This window comes from Trachurus japonicus, unplaced genomic scaffold, assembly GCF_045865225.1.
Source record: "Trachurus japonicus isolate A0001 unplaced genomic scaffold, Traja_1.0 AP030010.1".
Taxonomy (NCBI): domain Eukaryota; kingdom Metazoa; phylum Chordata; class Actinopteri; order Carangiformes; family Carangidae; genus Trachurus; species Trachurus japonicus.
The window spans coordinates 348,102-364,780 of NW_028220143.1; the positions used below are offsets into that span (position 1 = coordinate 348,102).

The window sequence follows — 16,679 nt, forward strand, 5'->3', positions numbered from 1 at the left end:
TCTTTTAGCTCCTTACATGTTTTTTCTGGTTCTCTTGATGCTGCAAAACCATGGTGGGGAAATAAGTATTCATTTCTTTTTGTTGACCGTGCTGTACAGTGCAGATGAATCCTTCTGCTCTTCTTGATGCCTTGTTCTGTGTAGAAAGGAATAAAATGTTGATTCTGATGGGTTTTGACCTGATGTGTATTATTTTTCTATTTGAGAGGAGCTGCTCACCCTGATGCGCTGCTGCTGTTGTTAGGTCCGACAGTCGAGTATTGAACCTCCTCCTCCATAGTTTCTCTCTGGTGACCTCTGACGTTGGAGTAGACAGCGTCTCCCTGGTTCTGAGAGAAGCTGACGCTGGCGTACTGAAGTTCCTCCTGCTGTCCTGTTGCTGCAGATGATGGGGAGTCGACCAGTGGACCCGTGTTCAGCTATGAATCAAAGACAACTCAGTTATAACAAGACTTTTACTGTGTTATGTTGTAATTTCTATTGTCCACCACCAGAGGTCCAGAGGTGATTGCTCTGAGACTGTAGTTTAGTTTTAGTTTAGTTTATTATTTGTATAGCACTTTTCGCAGACAAGTGTCACAAAGTGCTTTACAAAGAGAGTCAGAAAGACAGTTGTGTATCCAGATAATGGACACATGAATAAAGACAGTAGGCTATATAATGCATACACTTTATACAAAAGCACAATCACAAAATAAAATAGACATTTCAAAAACAACAAGATGCAAGGGTAAATAGACATTAGTCAAATGCTTTTCTGAACAGATGAGTTTTGAGTTGTTTTCTGAAAGTGTCAATGGAGCTAACAGACCGTAAGGGTGCAGGGAGAGAGTTCCAGAGTTTGGGCGCTACTGCTTCAAATGCTCTATCTCCACAAGTCTTCAGGTAGGTGAAGGGAATGGTAAGAAGGTTTTGTGTATTTGACCTGAGGGAGCGAGCAGTTGAGTAGGGGCGCAGAAGTTCAGTTAGGTATAAAGGGGCCTGACCATGAAGGGCTTTGAAGGTGAGAATGATAATCTTATATTGAATTCTGAATGGTATGGTAGCCAATGGAGAGATTTTAGTACGGGTGTAATATGAGCTCTTCTATGGGTTCTGGTCAAAAGTCTTGCTGCAGCATTTTGAATTATTTGGAGACGGTCTAGGGCAGAAATACTAAGGGAGGAAAACAAAGAATTACAGTAATCAATACGTGAGGATATGAATGCATGGATGATCATTTCTAGTTCTGATTTTGAAACTATGGACCTTAATCTACTGATATTTCTTAGGTGGAAAAAACATGATTTTGTCAGTTGTTTGACGTGGGTGTCAAATGAGGTCGATGAGTCAAAAACTACCCCTAAGTTCCGTAGGCTGGATCTTACTGCAGATGAGAGAGGCCCAAGATGTTGATGCAAGACTGTAAGGGAAGCTCTGCTCCCTCTAAAATGTCCAAAAATAAATGGCCAATTATGAACTGTTGTGTTTCCACCCATTCCAGCCATATTCCGCCTGCAGAACTGCTGAGGGTATTCGGTAAGGCAACTACGGGGTCGGGGTATTCTGGGAATACTGCCTAAATGTTGTCCCTGGTAGGCATATGTAAATAGCCGGGGTTTACACCTAATAGACGCGTAGTGGCCGTGAGGATGCTCGCTGAGCATGGGATCTAACAGCAGTCAGGAATGTGAGCCTGTGTCGCCAAACGAGCAATGCATGAAGGATGTGGTGTAGCAAAATGGGTTTCCCTAAAGGGAGTTCTTTTAGTTTGCAACACTTGGCGGTATTAGAAGGAAAACTAAGCAAAGAAGAAAAAGAAACAAGAAAGGGTAAGAAGGTAGTAATGATGGATTTGAGGAAGTGGAATAGCAAAGAGCGGCATTTAGTGCGTGGGAAAAGAAGCAAAGCATAGGGATAGAAAGCAAACTTGTAAGTTGATGCTGATGGTGCGTACAGAGCAGTCTGACATGATAAGAACAGACAATTCTTCTCAGTGCTCTTTCTATGCTTCTCTTTCACAGTTGGTAAAGGTTGACCTCGACTCCTGTATCACTCTTCCCCCACCATAACAACAACCGCAGCCGCAGATGCAGGAGATTGGGTGGTGGTAAAGGACCCAAGGGTGAAGAGGTGGAACCAAAAGAAGTGGCTAGGACCATCCAAGTGCTCCTGATAACCCATACAGCAGTGAAAACAGCTGAGAGAGCAACGTGGATACACGCCAGGCACTGTAGGAAGGTACCAGAGCCAGAGGACAAGTCCACACAACCAAAAAGAGGGAAAACACTTGCTCACACACACTTACAGCGAGGCAGCGATGACCAGCTCTAGAGGTCCACATATTCAAGGCACAAAAACTACCACTAAGCTACCAGTCTGCAATGGTTGTAATGTCAAACTCTGAACTAGACATGTCTAAGTCAAACAAACAAACTAGAAACTGCCCACCCTTTCGATTGCTGTAGGGACTATGTAGTGAAGTTCCACAGTTTAGAGCCATTTTTTTTCAGCCTGAGGGATCTACACCATCATTCACAGCTTTAATTAATAAAACACCAAACAGCATTGTGGTGGAAAATTGCTGTGATTGGTATTCCCCTTGTAATAAGTGGTAACATAGTCTTTGAAATGTTGTAGTAGCCTACAGTCTTGTAGCAATCCTGTTAACTCCATTAGTGGAGACATTTGGGCAGAGGAAGGACACTAGGATGACCCATGCACAACCTTGTTTACTAACTGATCTAGGTTGTAAATTCCTATAGGGAAACCAGCAACTGGGGTTGACATTTGTTGAGTAACACATCTGTTTAATTGGTTTATTGTCTGGTAAGGCTAGAAGTGCTTGTAGTAATGAAGCAACCAGAGTCATAAAGTGGGGTATAAGAAGGGACTACAATCTCTGTTCCTTGGGGCACTACTCTGAACTGCTACCTGTTCCGTGTTCTGTCCCCTTCTCCCCTTCTCTGTGGAGAACGGACTTGGGTGGGTGTCACCCAAAGGGACATCCCCTTGGCCAAGTAGCCAGGGCACATGAACAATTGGAGGCATAGTGACAGGACCACCACTGTCACAGGTGCATGCTACCTCTCCTGTCTTGTTCTTTGACTCGCCACCGGCAGGACCAAAATTTCCACGACAAGCACTAAGGCAGCCATGAAGAAAGTTGACTAAAGCAGATGATATAGCAGTTTTCAGGTGAACTCTTCCTGTCTCACCTCTTCTCCGTTGTCAGGTCTCTTTCCTCGTTCACGCTGCTGTGGGAACAACTTGTCTCTTCTAGACAGGAGAAAAAACAGTAGAATGAATCAACTCATGCATTTAGATGGATCAGTGAAGATGATGATGGAGACACAGACGTTCTCACCTGATCCACAGGAAGAGAGTGAGGAGGACCAGAACCAGGAGAACAACAGGGATTGTTCCAGCAGCTGCTGATTTCCATGAACCTGGAGGATCAGAAGGAAACACTGACAACTGATGAGGGAGTTACTGGACATCTAAGTGAACAGAGGATTAATACACATTCACTACATCACATTCACTCACCTGAAACAACAACAGTCAGATTTAAGGTGGACTTCTGACGTCCTCTTGTGTTCTGGGCTTCACAGGAATAATTCCCACTGTGTTCAGGTCTGAGGTCAGTGATGGTGAAGATCTGTCCTGAAGCTTTTGGTGAGTCTTCATCCTCCTTGTACCAGGTGTAATTAGCTGCTGGGTTAGCATCACTGTTACAGGTCAGAGTCACTGAACTGCCCTCCACTATCTCAGCAGAGGGACTCACTGACACAGAGGGAAGCTTTGGAGCATCTGGAACAACAAACAATAACAAACATAGTCAACAGTCATGTGTTTGGCAGCATAAGAAACAGGATAGCTGGAAAACATTGTTCTGGTTACTAATCAGCTTCATATAGATTTTATAATAAACTTTCTCACTCACATTTTACATCAATAGAGGTGGTTGTTGATGACCAAATCCCCATCTCATTCTCAGCTACACAGTAATACTCTCCAGACTCAGAGGGCTGGATGGAGCTGAAGACAAACTGTGGTTGGTCACTGAAATGTTTCCATGTTTCCTTCTCCTTGTACCAGGTGTAATTAGCTGCTGGGTTAGCATCACTGCTACAGGTCAGAGTCACTGAACTGCCCTCCACTATCTCAGCAGAGGGACTCACTGACACAGAGGGAAGCTTTGGAGCATCTGGAGGAGGAAACATGAGGAGAAGTCAACTTTAACTGTCTTTTCACAGTAGAAGTGAATATGATGTAGTTGATAGTTTATACAGAGGTTGATCCAGTATGAGACATAAACTGTGTAGTGGAAGGTTTTAGTTTGACATTGTATTAGTGACACTGTGGAGTAAACTCACACACTGGAGGAGAGCGGTGATCCTCACATCCTTTAAGAGCACAGGAATATCTGTTGGTATCATTAGCAGAGACTCTGATGGAAAATGTTTCCTCCTTCATCTTCAGTTTGTTCTTGTACCAGACAAATGAACGACCATCAGCTGCTTTAAAACTGCTGTGACACTTCAGCTCTACCTGGTCTGATGGTCTTTCCACCAGCACCTGGAGGTCTGGATCTGTGAAGAAAGAACAGACATGAACTAAACTATAAAAGTACAAACACAGAGACAGATAAAGATTCTCAGTCGTCAATGACTTGAACCAAACTGATAAATATTCCAGTGAAAACGTTACCTCTGACAGACAAAGTCACTCCAGGTTCCCCTGTGTATCCTCCTTTGTCTGTCATTAACCTGAACTTGTAAACAGCTGAGTCTCTCTCTCTCAGGTCTCTGATTGTCAGAGTGCAGCGTTTCCTCTCATCACAGTGATACTCCACACGACCTGTGTAGTCCGAGTCTGTTCTCAGATCCACAGCATCATGATTAATGAACCAGAAATATTTCTGAAGTATAATTTTCTGGCCAGATGGGTAACTGTGTGTGCAGCTCATTTCCACTGTTGATCCTTTAGAGGCACAGATGTGAGTGTCAGTGTAAGTCACTCCCCAGCCATCCTGACCCTGTATCACTGTAACACAGAGCACAGCAGAAACCACAGTCAGACTCAGAACAACACAGTGAAGTTTTATGGAGCTTATTCAACATGTAAACCTGCTACATGACTAAAACACCTCTCATGGTCTCTTCCTTTTTATTCACTTTGAAACTCATATTGTTGCTCATGTATTAAGCCACAGTGAACAGACATGGAGAAGTCCAAACAGAAAACCACTAAACCTGTGAGTCTACATGCAGCTTTAATGAACAGTGTGAGAGGGAGTATGTGAAAGTTCATTGTTTTATTTCCTCTGTTCGCTTTGTGGTCAGGTTGGTGTTAACTCTGAATACTTGGCTGCTACTGTGGTGGTAGAAGGAAGGGGAGGTCACTGTGAAATACACAGGGAGTGGAAACCTCACACTGAACGACAAATTAACTGTCAACGCCTGGTTCCTCATTTTGATCCTTGGTGTTCTCTTGTTCTCAGGCATTTGTAGATAAACTCTATACTGTATTTACTGAATCCTTTAGATCAGGGGTTTTCAAAGTGTGAGAGAGTGAGCCATATGTGCAAGTGATATTTCACTCATCTTTTGTTTCAATGTTTACAGTTTTTCTTCTTTTTCTTTTCTTTTTCTCATGTCGCGCCCGCCCTCAAAAATTCTGGTGACCCCCAGACACCCCACAGTTTGAAAAACGCTGAGTTAGATGAACCAGCTCCTTCATTCAAACAGCACTATCCTCACTGTGTAATAACACTCACCACTAAAATGGTTAGGTTCAGATATGCAACAGAGAAACTGAGGCTTAAATGATTTACAACAAGAGGTCATATCAACCATTAAACACGTAATAACAATTATTGAGGGATTATCTTTCGACTTATCTTGATCTGAGTGTGTTAACTAAATGTCCAAAAGTAAATGTAGATGTACAGTACCTGGCACAGTGAGAAAGAGGACAAGGACAAATCCACTTGATGCTGCTGTTGAACTCATCACTGCTCCTCTCATCTCTGTGTTTGACCTCAGACGCAATAAAACACATCAGATGCTGAAAGAAACATCAATCTGATCAAAAAACAGTTCTTGTCTGACAAGAGAGGAGGGTGATGATCGTCTGTGCAGAGTGCAATGAGCAAAAGACAGAAATAAGCTGTGAAAGCAAGAGAGACTTCCTTCCTCCTCGTCTTACAAACCACTGAGGAAGTCCCGAGAGGCAAAGAAGAACCGAGGAACAGATTGAAAACTGAAAACGTTGTTTGTTTGTTTTTTTTAAAATCAAGATTATCTTTCTAATCTTTAATTCAAACTGTCCCAAAGCAGTCCACCAAAAAGATGGCCCACCACTTCAGAGACAGAAGGATCCTGTGGCCTGGGATTCAAACCATTACAGACCATAAACCTGCAACACAGACCTATGCAGCCACATCTGTCTTCACCCTCCTTACTCATGACTGTACACCAGCGTACAGCACCAACCTCTTCATTAAGTTTGCAGATGACACCACTGTGGTGGTCGTCGTCTCATCGACAACAAGGATGAGACAAACTACAGGAACCAGGTGAACCAGCATCAGGGATCCTCGCTGACGTCACTCCTGTTCCGGCATTGGGGATCCAACGTCACTCCTGTTCCGGCGTTGGGGATCCAACATCACTCCTGTTCCGGCATTGGGGATCCAACGTCACTCCTGTTCCGGCATTGGGGATCCAAAGTCACTCCTGTTCCGGCGTTGGGGATCCAACGTCACTCCTGTTCCGGCGTTGGGGATCCAACGTCACTCCTGTTCCGGCGTTGGGGGTCCAACGTCACTCCTGTTCCGGCGTTGGGGATCCAAAGTCACTCCTGTTCCGGCGTTGGGGATCCAAAGTCACTCCTGTTCCGGCATTGGGGATCCAAAGTCACTCCTGTTCCGGCATTGGGGATCCAAAGTCACTCGTGTTCCGGCATTGGGGATCCAACATCACTCCTGTTCCGGCATTGGGGATCCAACGTCACTCCTGTTCCGGCATTGGGGATCCAAAGTCACTCCTGTTCCGGCATTGGGTATCCAAAGTCACTCCTGTTCCTGCATTGGGGATCCAACGTCACTCCTGTTCCAGCATCGGGGATCCTGGCTGACGTCACTCCTGTTCCTACATTGGGGATCCTGGCTGACGTCACTCCTGTTCCTACATTGGGGATCCTGGCTGACGTCACTCCTGTTCCGGCATCGGGGATCCTGGCTGACGTCACTCCTGTGCCAGGGTCAGCTCCGTAGAGGTCAGAGCAACTAGGAGGAGATGCAGGAGGCGAGGAGCCCACAGTCCTGCCACGATCCCGGCTCCCACTTCCAGTGTCCAGCCAGAAGCCTGTCTGGTTCCTGAGTCCTGTGTCCAGCTGGCCTCTCAACAGCCCACAGCCCTGCTACATCTGTCGGCGGTCCGGCTGACGCCTGCTTCCTGTGCCACTCCCTTTCCAGCAATGGGGATCCTGGCTGACGTCACCCCTGTTCCAGGGTCAGGCGATGTAGCACCCAGCTCCACAATGTAGGTCAGAGCAGGAGGAGATGCAGGAGGTGAGGATGCCGATCGTTGGCACCCTCCAACCTGGTGGCGAGCAGTCCCAGGTTCCCAGCTTCCTGCCAATGGGCTCATCCACTCCCACTCCCAGTGTCCAGCCAGAGGCCTGTCCCGGTTCTTCACTCTAGGCCGACCCCCAGACTCTCTGAGTGCTTGTGCCCGGCCTCCAGGCCTCCCCCCAGGACCCCAACGCCCCTCTGCTCATCCCTTGGGCCATTCGCCTGAGGTCCCCTGCTCTGCCCGTCATGTCCCCTGGTCTTGTTCCTGGTTCCTTCCTCCAGACCCCCTTGCCGTTGTTTTGGACTCTTGTTTTCTACAGTTCCTGTTTTATTTTGTAGTTCAGTTCTTGTGTGTTTTGTTCTAGTGTTACTTCCTGTGTTTTCCCGCCACACTCTCTTTGCACACCTGTCCTGTGTTTCACCTCGTCAGCCCTGCCCGGCTCCTTGTGTGTCTCCACCAATTAGCTTTCTTTGCCCTCCTGTCTTCACACCTGTTGCTTTGATTAGTTCTGTTGAATTTAGTCTTGTGTGTCTTTCAGTTCCTTGTCGGATTCTTGTGTGTTTGTCATGGTGTTTTGTTCTCCTGCCTGTTGTGGGTTATTAAACTTCACTTTGCAAGTATCTGCCTGTGTAAGCTCCTGCATTTTGGTCCCCCTGCTTCCCTCACCCTTACATATCAATTATGAAATGCCAGTCAATGCTTGACAATGAAGTCAACAGGAACCAAGCCACCCCAGCAAGAGCCTGTTCTCTCAACTGCCATCAGGGAGGTAAAATCGCTGCTTGAGGGCCAACATAGAGCGGATGAGAGGGAGCTTCTTCCCACAGGCTGTTCACGTGTTAAACACAGTGAACAAATAGATGCCTGTCCCCCTATAATATACAAAAATAAATGAAAGACAGATACATCAAGGCAATAATTACAATGGAATAAAACTGACTCACCTGCTGCTGTGTGAACCACATAGTCTTTGTCCTAACTGCAGCAGCCATGGGTTTGAATCCGACCCACAGACCCTTGCTGTGTTCCTGACCCCTCTCTCCCTAACCCTCCTGTCTGTCTCTACTGTCCAACACAGGAAAGGATAATATACCCTATAAATTGGAATAAAACTAAAACAGGTTTGTTGAAGCTGTTGTATGTACAAAGGAGGAACAGAGACAGTGGAAATGATGTTGGATATAAAACATAACTCTTTATTAACATCTAGTGGCAGATTATAGTCACTACAACTACATCAAAAATATTTCCCTCAAATTAAGGGGGAGCTAAATAAAGACGTGCAATTCAAAAAAGATATATCAGGTGTGACTGTTGCCATGCAGAAATATAACAGCTTACAAGAAACAAAAAAACTAAAAATACATCACTAGCTTTTTAATTATTGAATGTATTATTTGTATGTTGACAATTAAATCATTTTATTTTCTTTTAGGGTGACTTTTAACATAAGTCCAGGGACAACAGATGTAAAATTGCCTTTTAGCTAATTCTGGCACGTTTACATTTATTTTAAATGTTTTTATTAATGTGCATTGTCCCTGATCTTTAAACCTTTAAATAAATAAATAAATAACTTGGCACCAAATAACTTATTAAACCTGAATTGGCCGACATCGGAGTTGCATCAACAAGACACAGGGTCATGAAGTCAGAGAGTGAAACTGAACACGAATAATTCAAATATAATATCAGATCCTACATCTTCAGAAACATAATGCACTACACCGTATAGTACATTTCATCCATATAGAGACAAGACTGAGAAAAACTCATGAGAACAAAATAACAGATTTAAACTTTAAACTATCGGATAAGCTTAATTATCTGTCACAAGTGACAGAAATTCTTCTTTGACAGGCTTGTATAAAAAAACACTAAAAACAAACATTAAAACAAAAACGTTAAATTAAACAACAACATTTAAGTGCAACCATGCTATAAAGGAGGAAGGGGCTGTTAAAAGCGGCAAAGTGTTCATTTGTGATTGTTCAGGGTGGTTATTGCAGAGGGGATGAAGCAGTGGTGGATGGTGAGAAAGGTCTTCTGTGATCAGGGTGGCCTTCCTGATCACAGACCGGCTGTACTGTTCTGAGAGTACTGTATTACAAATGGAGGTTAGTAAGTCCTCCACTACAGAGGTTGTGTTTTGAAAGGGTTAAAATTACTGTGACTTTTTAAAAATCATACTAAATGGAAGCCAATACTTTTGTTTTTAAAAAAAAACAACTTGATTTTTGGCAACATGATATCTGGAAAAAAGATTGATGACTTACCTCTCTTTTTGCCATAAATTTTGGATTTTAAATTCGCGCCATTTTGCAAAGACCAATGCTTTTTTTTGTGGTGGCCCCTCCCCCACAACTGGATCATCAAATGAGAGCCCATTGTCTCCTCTTAAAGGGACAGTAGCAATCAGATAGATTATATAAATTATGCTTGACTTAGACTGAGGTCTCATAGTCATGTCCCCCACAGAGGACAAAAATGCATTGCCGGGTCTTACGACCTGCCCTTTTCTATTGTCATAATTGCATTGGCTTACTATCAACACCAATATTATACACATAATAATAATAATAATAATAATAATAATAATAATATGAAACATATAATAATAACAAGTAAACAACCAAGCAAGTACGTGTCTTTCCATGCAAAGGTTGTGATCTATAAAAAGCAAACTTGAAGGGAGAATGTGAGCACCCACAAGCAAACTCTGACCTATGCATACGTATAGTCTGGAGGAAAAGGGGAATTGGCGACATTGGCGATCTCATTTACATGCAGATCGCATTCATGAGGTGGTTTGCATTGACTATCTATGGTTAAAACAGGGCGTGTACAGGCGGATTCAGCTGAGCACACTTGTAACTCTGTGATTTATAAAGGGAAGTTTGCTTACAAGCATGTGTATGCATGGTTTTAGAAATCTGAATATTTTTTGGTGCACGCAGACTTTGGTTTTTGGGCGTACGTACACTTTTAGTAAACAATCCTACGGACAGTTTTATAAATGAGACCCCAGGTCTTCCTGCTCCTCTGTGTCTTCTGTCTATGCTGCTGTGGTGACGTTTTCATAATCAGGACAAGAGTCCACCTGATGGACAGAGGGGACAAAATGAGACTCATTCATGAAACCTGCTGAACATAATCACATTTTATCACCGGTTTCTTAAGTTAAAAAATGAGTTAACTTCAGTTTCCAGAGCATTGATGAGTCAAGTTGTGATGATGTTGATAGTAGAGTAAGTTCTGTGTTGTAGAGCCTCTCTGTCTCTCACCTCCATCATCTCTACAGCTTCATTTGCTTCAGGGTTTGAACTCAGAGTTTTCTTCTTCCTGGATTCAAACCAAAAACAACAAACACAAAATATAACATTAATGAAATTCACAAAACCACAAACTAGAGAACTGATTTGTTATAGTTTTACCTCATCCACAGATTCACAACAACCAGTGTGATCAGCATCAGGACCATCAGAGTCGACATTATGATGTTCCTGATCATTACTGATTCACCTGGAAAGTGAGAACAACAACAGGAGATATTAGCAGTGATGCTGATGAGCTGTGGTGCAGTAAACAGGTGTGTGATGATGAATGTGCACAACTCACGTGAGACAACAGTCAGATTTAAGGTGGACTTCTGACGTCCTCTTGTGTTCTGGGCTTCACAGTAATAATTGCCACTGTCTTCAGGTCTGAGGTCAGTGATGGTGAAGATCTGTCCTGAAGCTTTTGGTGAGTCTTCATCCTCCTTGTACCAGGTGTAATTAGCTGCTGGGTTAGCATCACTGCTACAGGTCAGAGTCACTGAACTGCCCTCCACTATCTCAGCAGAGGGACTCACTGACACAGAGGGAAGCTGTGGAGCATCTGGAGGAGGAAACATCAGCAAACATAGTCAACAGTCATGAGTTTGGCAGCATAAGTAATGCTGTAACTGGAAAACATTGTTCTGGTTACTAATCAGCTTCATATAGGTTAAATAAACTTCCTCTCTCACATTTTACAGCAACAGAGATCAGTCCTGAAGTCCTCGTCCCCATCTCATTCTTAGCTGCACAGTAATACTCTCCAGACTCAGAGGGCTGAATGGAGCTGAAGACAAACTGTGGTTGGTCACTGAGACATTTTAAGTCCTTCTTCTTGTACCAGGTGAGTTTAGCTGCTGGGTTAGCATCACTGCTACAGGTCAGAGTCACTGAACTGCCCTCCACTATCTCAGCAGAGGGACTCACTGACACAGAGGGAAGCTTTGGAGCATCTGGAGGAGGAAACATGAGGAGAAGTCAACTTTAACTGTCTGTTCACAGTAGAAGTGAATATGATATAGTTGATGTAGTTTATGAGACATAAACTGTGTAATGGAGGGTTTTAGTTTGACATTTTTGACGGGGTGGCTGTGGCTCAGGAGGTAGAGCGGGTCGAAACTGGAAGGTCGGTGGTTCGATTCCAGGCTCCTCCAGTCAACATGTCGAAGTGTCCTTGGTTAAGACACTGAACCCACACTTGCCCCCCGATGTGTCCATCGGGGTATGAATGTGTGTAAATGCTTAGTTTCCTGCACTATACAGTGCTGTATGAATGTGTGTGAAAGGGTGAATGTGACCATTACATTGTAAAGCGCTTTGAGTGGTCCAAGAGACTAGAAATTTTCCATTCCATTTACATTGTATTAGTGACACTGTGGAGTAAACTCACACACTGGAGGAGAGCGGTGATCCTCACATCCTTTAAGAGCACAGGAATATCTGTTGGTATCATTAACAGAGACTCTGATGGAAAATGTTTCCTCCTCCATCTTCAGTTCGTTCTTGTACCAGACAAATGAAGGACGACCAGCTGCTTTAAAACTGCTGTGACACTTCAGCTCTACCTGGTCTGATGATCTTTCCACCAGCACCTGGAGGTCTGGATCTGTGAAGAAAGAACAGACATGAACTAAACTAGAAAAGTACAAACAGAGACAAATAAAGATTCTCAGTCGTCAATGACTTGAACCAAACTGATAAATATTCCAGTGAAACCGTTACCTCTGACAGACAAAGTCACTCCAGGATACCCTGTGATTTTCCCACCTTCTTGGTTTGTTTCGAATCTGAACTTGTAAACAGCTGAGTCTCTCTCTCTCAGGTCTCTGATTGTCAGAGTGCAGCGTTTGCTCTCATCACAGTGATTCTCCACACGACCTGTGTAGTCTGAGTCTGTTCTCAGATCCACAGCATTATGATTAATGAACCAGAAATATTTCTGAGGTATAATTTTTTGGCCATTCATGGTGGATGGGTGCCAGTATGTGCAGCTCATTTCCACTTTTGATCCTTTAGAGGCACAGATGTGAGTGTCAGTGTAAGTCACTCCCCAGTCACTCTGACCCTGTATCACTGTAACACAGAGCACAGCAGAAACCACAGTCAGACTCAGAACAACACAGTGAAGTTTTATGGAGCTTATTCAACATGTAAACCTGCTACATGACTAAAACACCTCTCATGGTCTCGTCCTTTTTATTCACTTTGAAACTCATGTTGTTGCTGTATTAAGCCACAGTGAACAAACATGGAGAAGTTCAAACAGAAAACCACTAAACCTGTGAGTCTACGTGCAGCTTTGATGAACAGTGTGAGAGGGAGTATGTGAAACTTCGTTGTTTTGTTTCCTCTGTTCATTTGTGGTCACATTGGTGTTAACTCTGAATACTTGGCTGCTACTGTGGTGGTAGAAGGAAGGGGAGGTCACTGTGAACTATACAAAGTAATGGACAACGCCTGGTTCTTCATTTTGATCCTTAGTAGCTTCTCTTGTTCTCTTAAACAGAATGTAAAGATATTTGTAGATAAACTCTACAGTTACTCAATCCCTCAGATGAACCAGCTCCATTTATACAATTCATTCAAACAGCACTATCCTCACTGTTTAGTAACACTTGTTGAGGTTCAGATATGCAACAAAGAAACTGATGCTTAAATGATTTAACATATGAGGTCATATCAACCATTAAACACGTAAAAACAACTATTGAGGAATTATCTATCGACTTTGTTTCTTTTTGTTTCTTTCTTGGTCTGAGTGTGATAACTAATGTCCTAGTAAATGTAGATGTACAGTACCTGGTACAGTGAGAAGAAGGACGATGACAAATCCACTTGATGCTGCTGTTGAACTCATCACTGCTCCTCTCATCTCTCTGTTTGACTTCAGACACAATGATCAAAAACCAGTTCTTGTCTGACAAGAGAGGAGGGTGATGATCGTCTGTGCAGAGTGCAGTGAGCAAAAGATAGAAATAATGTGTGAAAGCAAGAGAGACTTCCTTCCTCCTTGTCTTACAAACCACTGAGGAAGTCCTGAGAGGCAAAGAAGAACTGAGGAACAGATTAAAAACTGAAAACGTTGTTTGTTTGTTTTTTTTAAATCAAGATTATCTCTCTAATCTTTAATTCAAACTGTCCAAAAGCAGTCCACCAAAAAGATAGCCCACCACTTCAGAGACAGAAGGATCCTGTGGCCTGGGATTCAAACCATTACAGACCATAAACCTGTGCACAGACCTGTGGCAGCCACATCTGTCTTCACCCTCCTGACTCATGACTGCACACCAGCGTACAGCACCAACCTGCTCCATCCAGAGGTCCTGCTCCATCCAGAGGTCCTGCTCCATCCAGAGGTCCTGCTCCATCCGGTGGTCCTGCTCCGCCTGGTGGTTCCTGCTCCATCCGGTGGTCCTGCTCCGCCTGGTGGTTCCTGCTCCATCCAGCGGCCCTGCTCCATCCAGAGGTCCTGCTCCACCTGGTGGTCCTGCTCCATCCGGTGGTCCTGCTCCATCGGAAGGCCCTACTCCATCTTTCTTTCTTTTTTGTGTCATTGTCGTCTGAGCTACTGGACTAATTTGAATAAAGTATTCTCTACTCTACTCTACTATCACTCCTGTTCCAGGGTCAGGCGATGCAGCACCCAGCTCCGCAGTGGAGGTCAGAGCAACTAGGAGGAGATGCAGGAGGCGAGGAGCCCATAGTCCTGCCACGATCCCGGCTCCCACTTCCAGTGTCCAGCCAGAAGCCTGCCTGGCCCCTGAGTCCTGTGTCCAGCCATCCGGGTGTCCAGGTCCTGTTTACTGTGTCCAGCTGGTAGCCAAGCCTACCTCTGTCCCGGTTCTTCACTCTAGGCCGACCCCCAGACTCTCTGTGTGCTTCTGCCCGGCCTCCAGGCCTCCCCCCAGGACCCCAACGCCCCTCTGCTCATCCCTTGGGCCATTCGCCTGAGGTCCCCTGCTCTGCCCGTCATGTCCCCTGGTCTTGTCCCTGGTTCCCTCCTCCTGGCCCCCTTGCCGTTGTTTTGGACTCTTGTTTTCTTCAGTTCCTGTTTTATTTTGTAGTTCAGTTCTTGTGTGTTTTGTTCTAGTGTTACTTCCTGTGTTTTCCCGCCACACTCTCTTTGCACACCTGTCCTGTGTTTCACCTCGTCAGCCCTGCCCTGCTCCTTGTGTGTCTCCACCAATCAGCTTTCTTTACCCTCCTGTCTTCACACTTGTTGCTTTGATTAGTTCTGTTATTTAGTCTTGTGTGTCTTTCAGTTCCTTGTTGGATTCTTGTGTGTTTGTCATGGTGTTTTGTTCTCCATCAGGGAGGAAATATCGCTGCTTGAGGGCCAACATAGAGCGGATGAGAGGGAGCTTCTTCCCACAGGCTGTTCACATGTTAAACACAGTGAACAAATAGATGCCTGTCCCCCTAATATACAAAAATAAATGAAAGACATACATACACATCAAGGCAAAAATTACAATGGAATAAAACTGACTCACCTGCTGCTGTGTGAACCACATAGTCTTTGTCCTAACTGCAGCAGCCATGGGTTTGAATCCGACCCACAGCCCCTTGCTGTGTTCCTGACCCCTCTCTCCCTAACCCTCCTGTCTGTCTCTACTGTCCAACACAGGACAGGATAATATACCGTATAAATTGGAATAAAACTAAAACATGTTTGTTGAAGATGTTGTATGTACAAAGGAGGAACAGAGACAGTGGAAATGATGTTGGATATAAAACATAACTCTTTATTAACATCTAGTGGCAGATTATAGTCACTACAACTACATCAAAAATATTTCCCTCAAATTAAGGGGGAGCTAAATAAAGACGTGCAATTCAAAAAAGATATATCAGGTGTGACTGTTGCCATGCAGAAATATTACATCTTACAAGAAACAAAAAAACTAAAAATACATTACTAGCTTTTCAATTATTGAATGTATTATTTGTATGTTGACAATTAAATCATTTTATTTTCTTTTAGGGTGACTTTTAACATAAGTCCAGGGACAACAGATGTAAAATTGCCTTTTAGCTAATTCTGGCACGTTTACATTTATTTAAAATGTTTTTATTAATGTGCATTGTCCCTGATCTTTAAACCTTTAAATAAATAAATAAATAACTTTGCACCAAATAACTTATTAAACCTAAATTGGCTGACATCGGAGTTGCATCAACAAGACCCAGGGCCATGAAGTCAGAGAGTGAAACTGAACACAAATAATTCAAATATAATATCAGATCCCACATCTCCAGAAACATCCAAAAATTATAATAATCCACTACACTGTATAGTACATTTCATCCATATAGAGACAAGACTGAGAAAAACTCATGAGAACAAAAGAACAGATTTAAACTTTAAACTATCGGATAAGCTTAATTATCTGTCACAAGTGACAGAAATTCTTCTTTGACAGGCTCGTATAAAAAAACACTAAAAACAAACATTAAAAACAGAAGCGTTAAAAAACAACATTTAAGTGCAACCATGCTAAAAAAGGAGGAAGGGGCTGTTAAAAGCGGCAAAGTGTTCATTTGTGATTGTTCAGGGTGGTTATTGCAGAGGGGATGAAGGGTTTTTTATAGATGTTTTTCCGGGCCAGTGGAACCTCATAACGTTGCTTGATGGCAGCAGAAACAGAATAATAATAACAAGTAAACAAACAAGCAAGTATGTGTCTTTCCATGCCAAGGTTGTGATCTATAAAAAGCAAACTTGAAGGGAGAATGTGCGCACCCACAAGCAAACTCTGACCTATGCATACGTATAGTCTGGAGGAAAAGGGGAATTGGC

At 43.6% G+C, this 16,679-nt stretch overlaps 1 protein-coding gene across 1 annotated transcript; it reads right to left on the minus strand.

The window, feature by feature from the left end:
• Positions 1–3,173: 3,173 nt before the first annotated feature.
• LOC146960786 (B-cell receptor CD22-like) lies at positions 3,174–12,860 on the minus strand. Its single transcript, XM_085772070.1, has 7 exons — positions 12,602–12,860; positions 12,270–12,485; positions 11,572–11,832; positions 3,926–4,189; positions 3,529–3,792; positions 3,347–3,428; positions 3,174–3,258 (listed from the first exon to the last, which is right to left on the minus strand). Exons 1-7 carry the CDS (start codon positions 12,843–12,845, stop codon positions 3,174–3,176), a joined length of 1,416 nt encoding a protein of 471 aa, XP_085628196.1. The 5' UTR covers positions 12,846–12,860.
• Between the last annotated feature and the right edge of the window lie 3,819 nt (positions 12,861–16,679).

Coding starts and splice junctions, on each gene's coding strand:
- LOC146960786 (XM_085772070.1), bottom strand. CDS start 12,845: ATGAATGGCCAAAAAATTATACCTCAGAAATATTTCTGGTTCATTAAT. Junction 12,486..12,601: donor AGTGACTTTGTCTGTCAGAG/GTAACGGTTTCA, acceptor CTTTCTTCACAG/ATCCAGACCTCCAGGTGCTG. Junction 3,429..3,528: donor TCTGACTGTTGTTGTTTCAG/GTGAGTGAATGT, acceptor CTGATCCTCCAG/GTTCATGGAAATCAGCAGCT.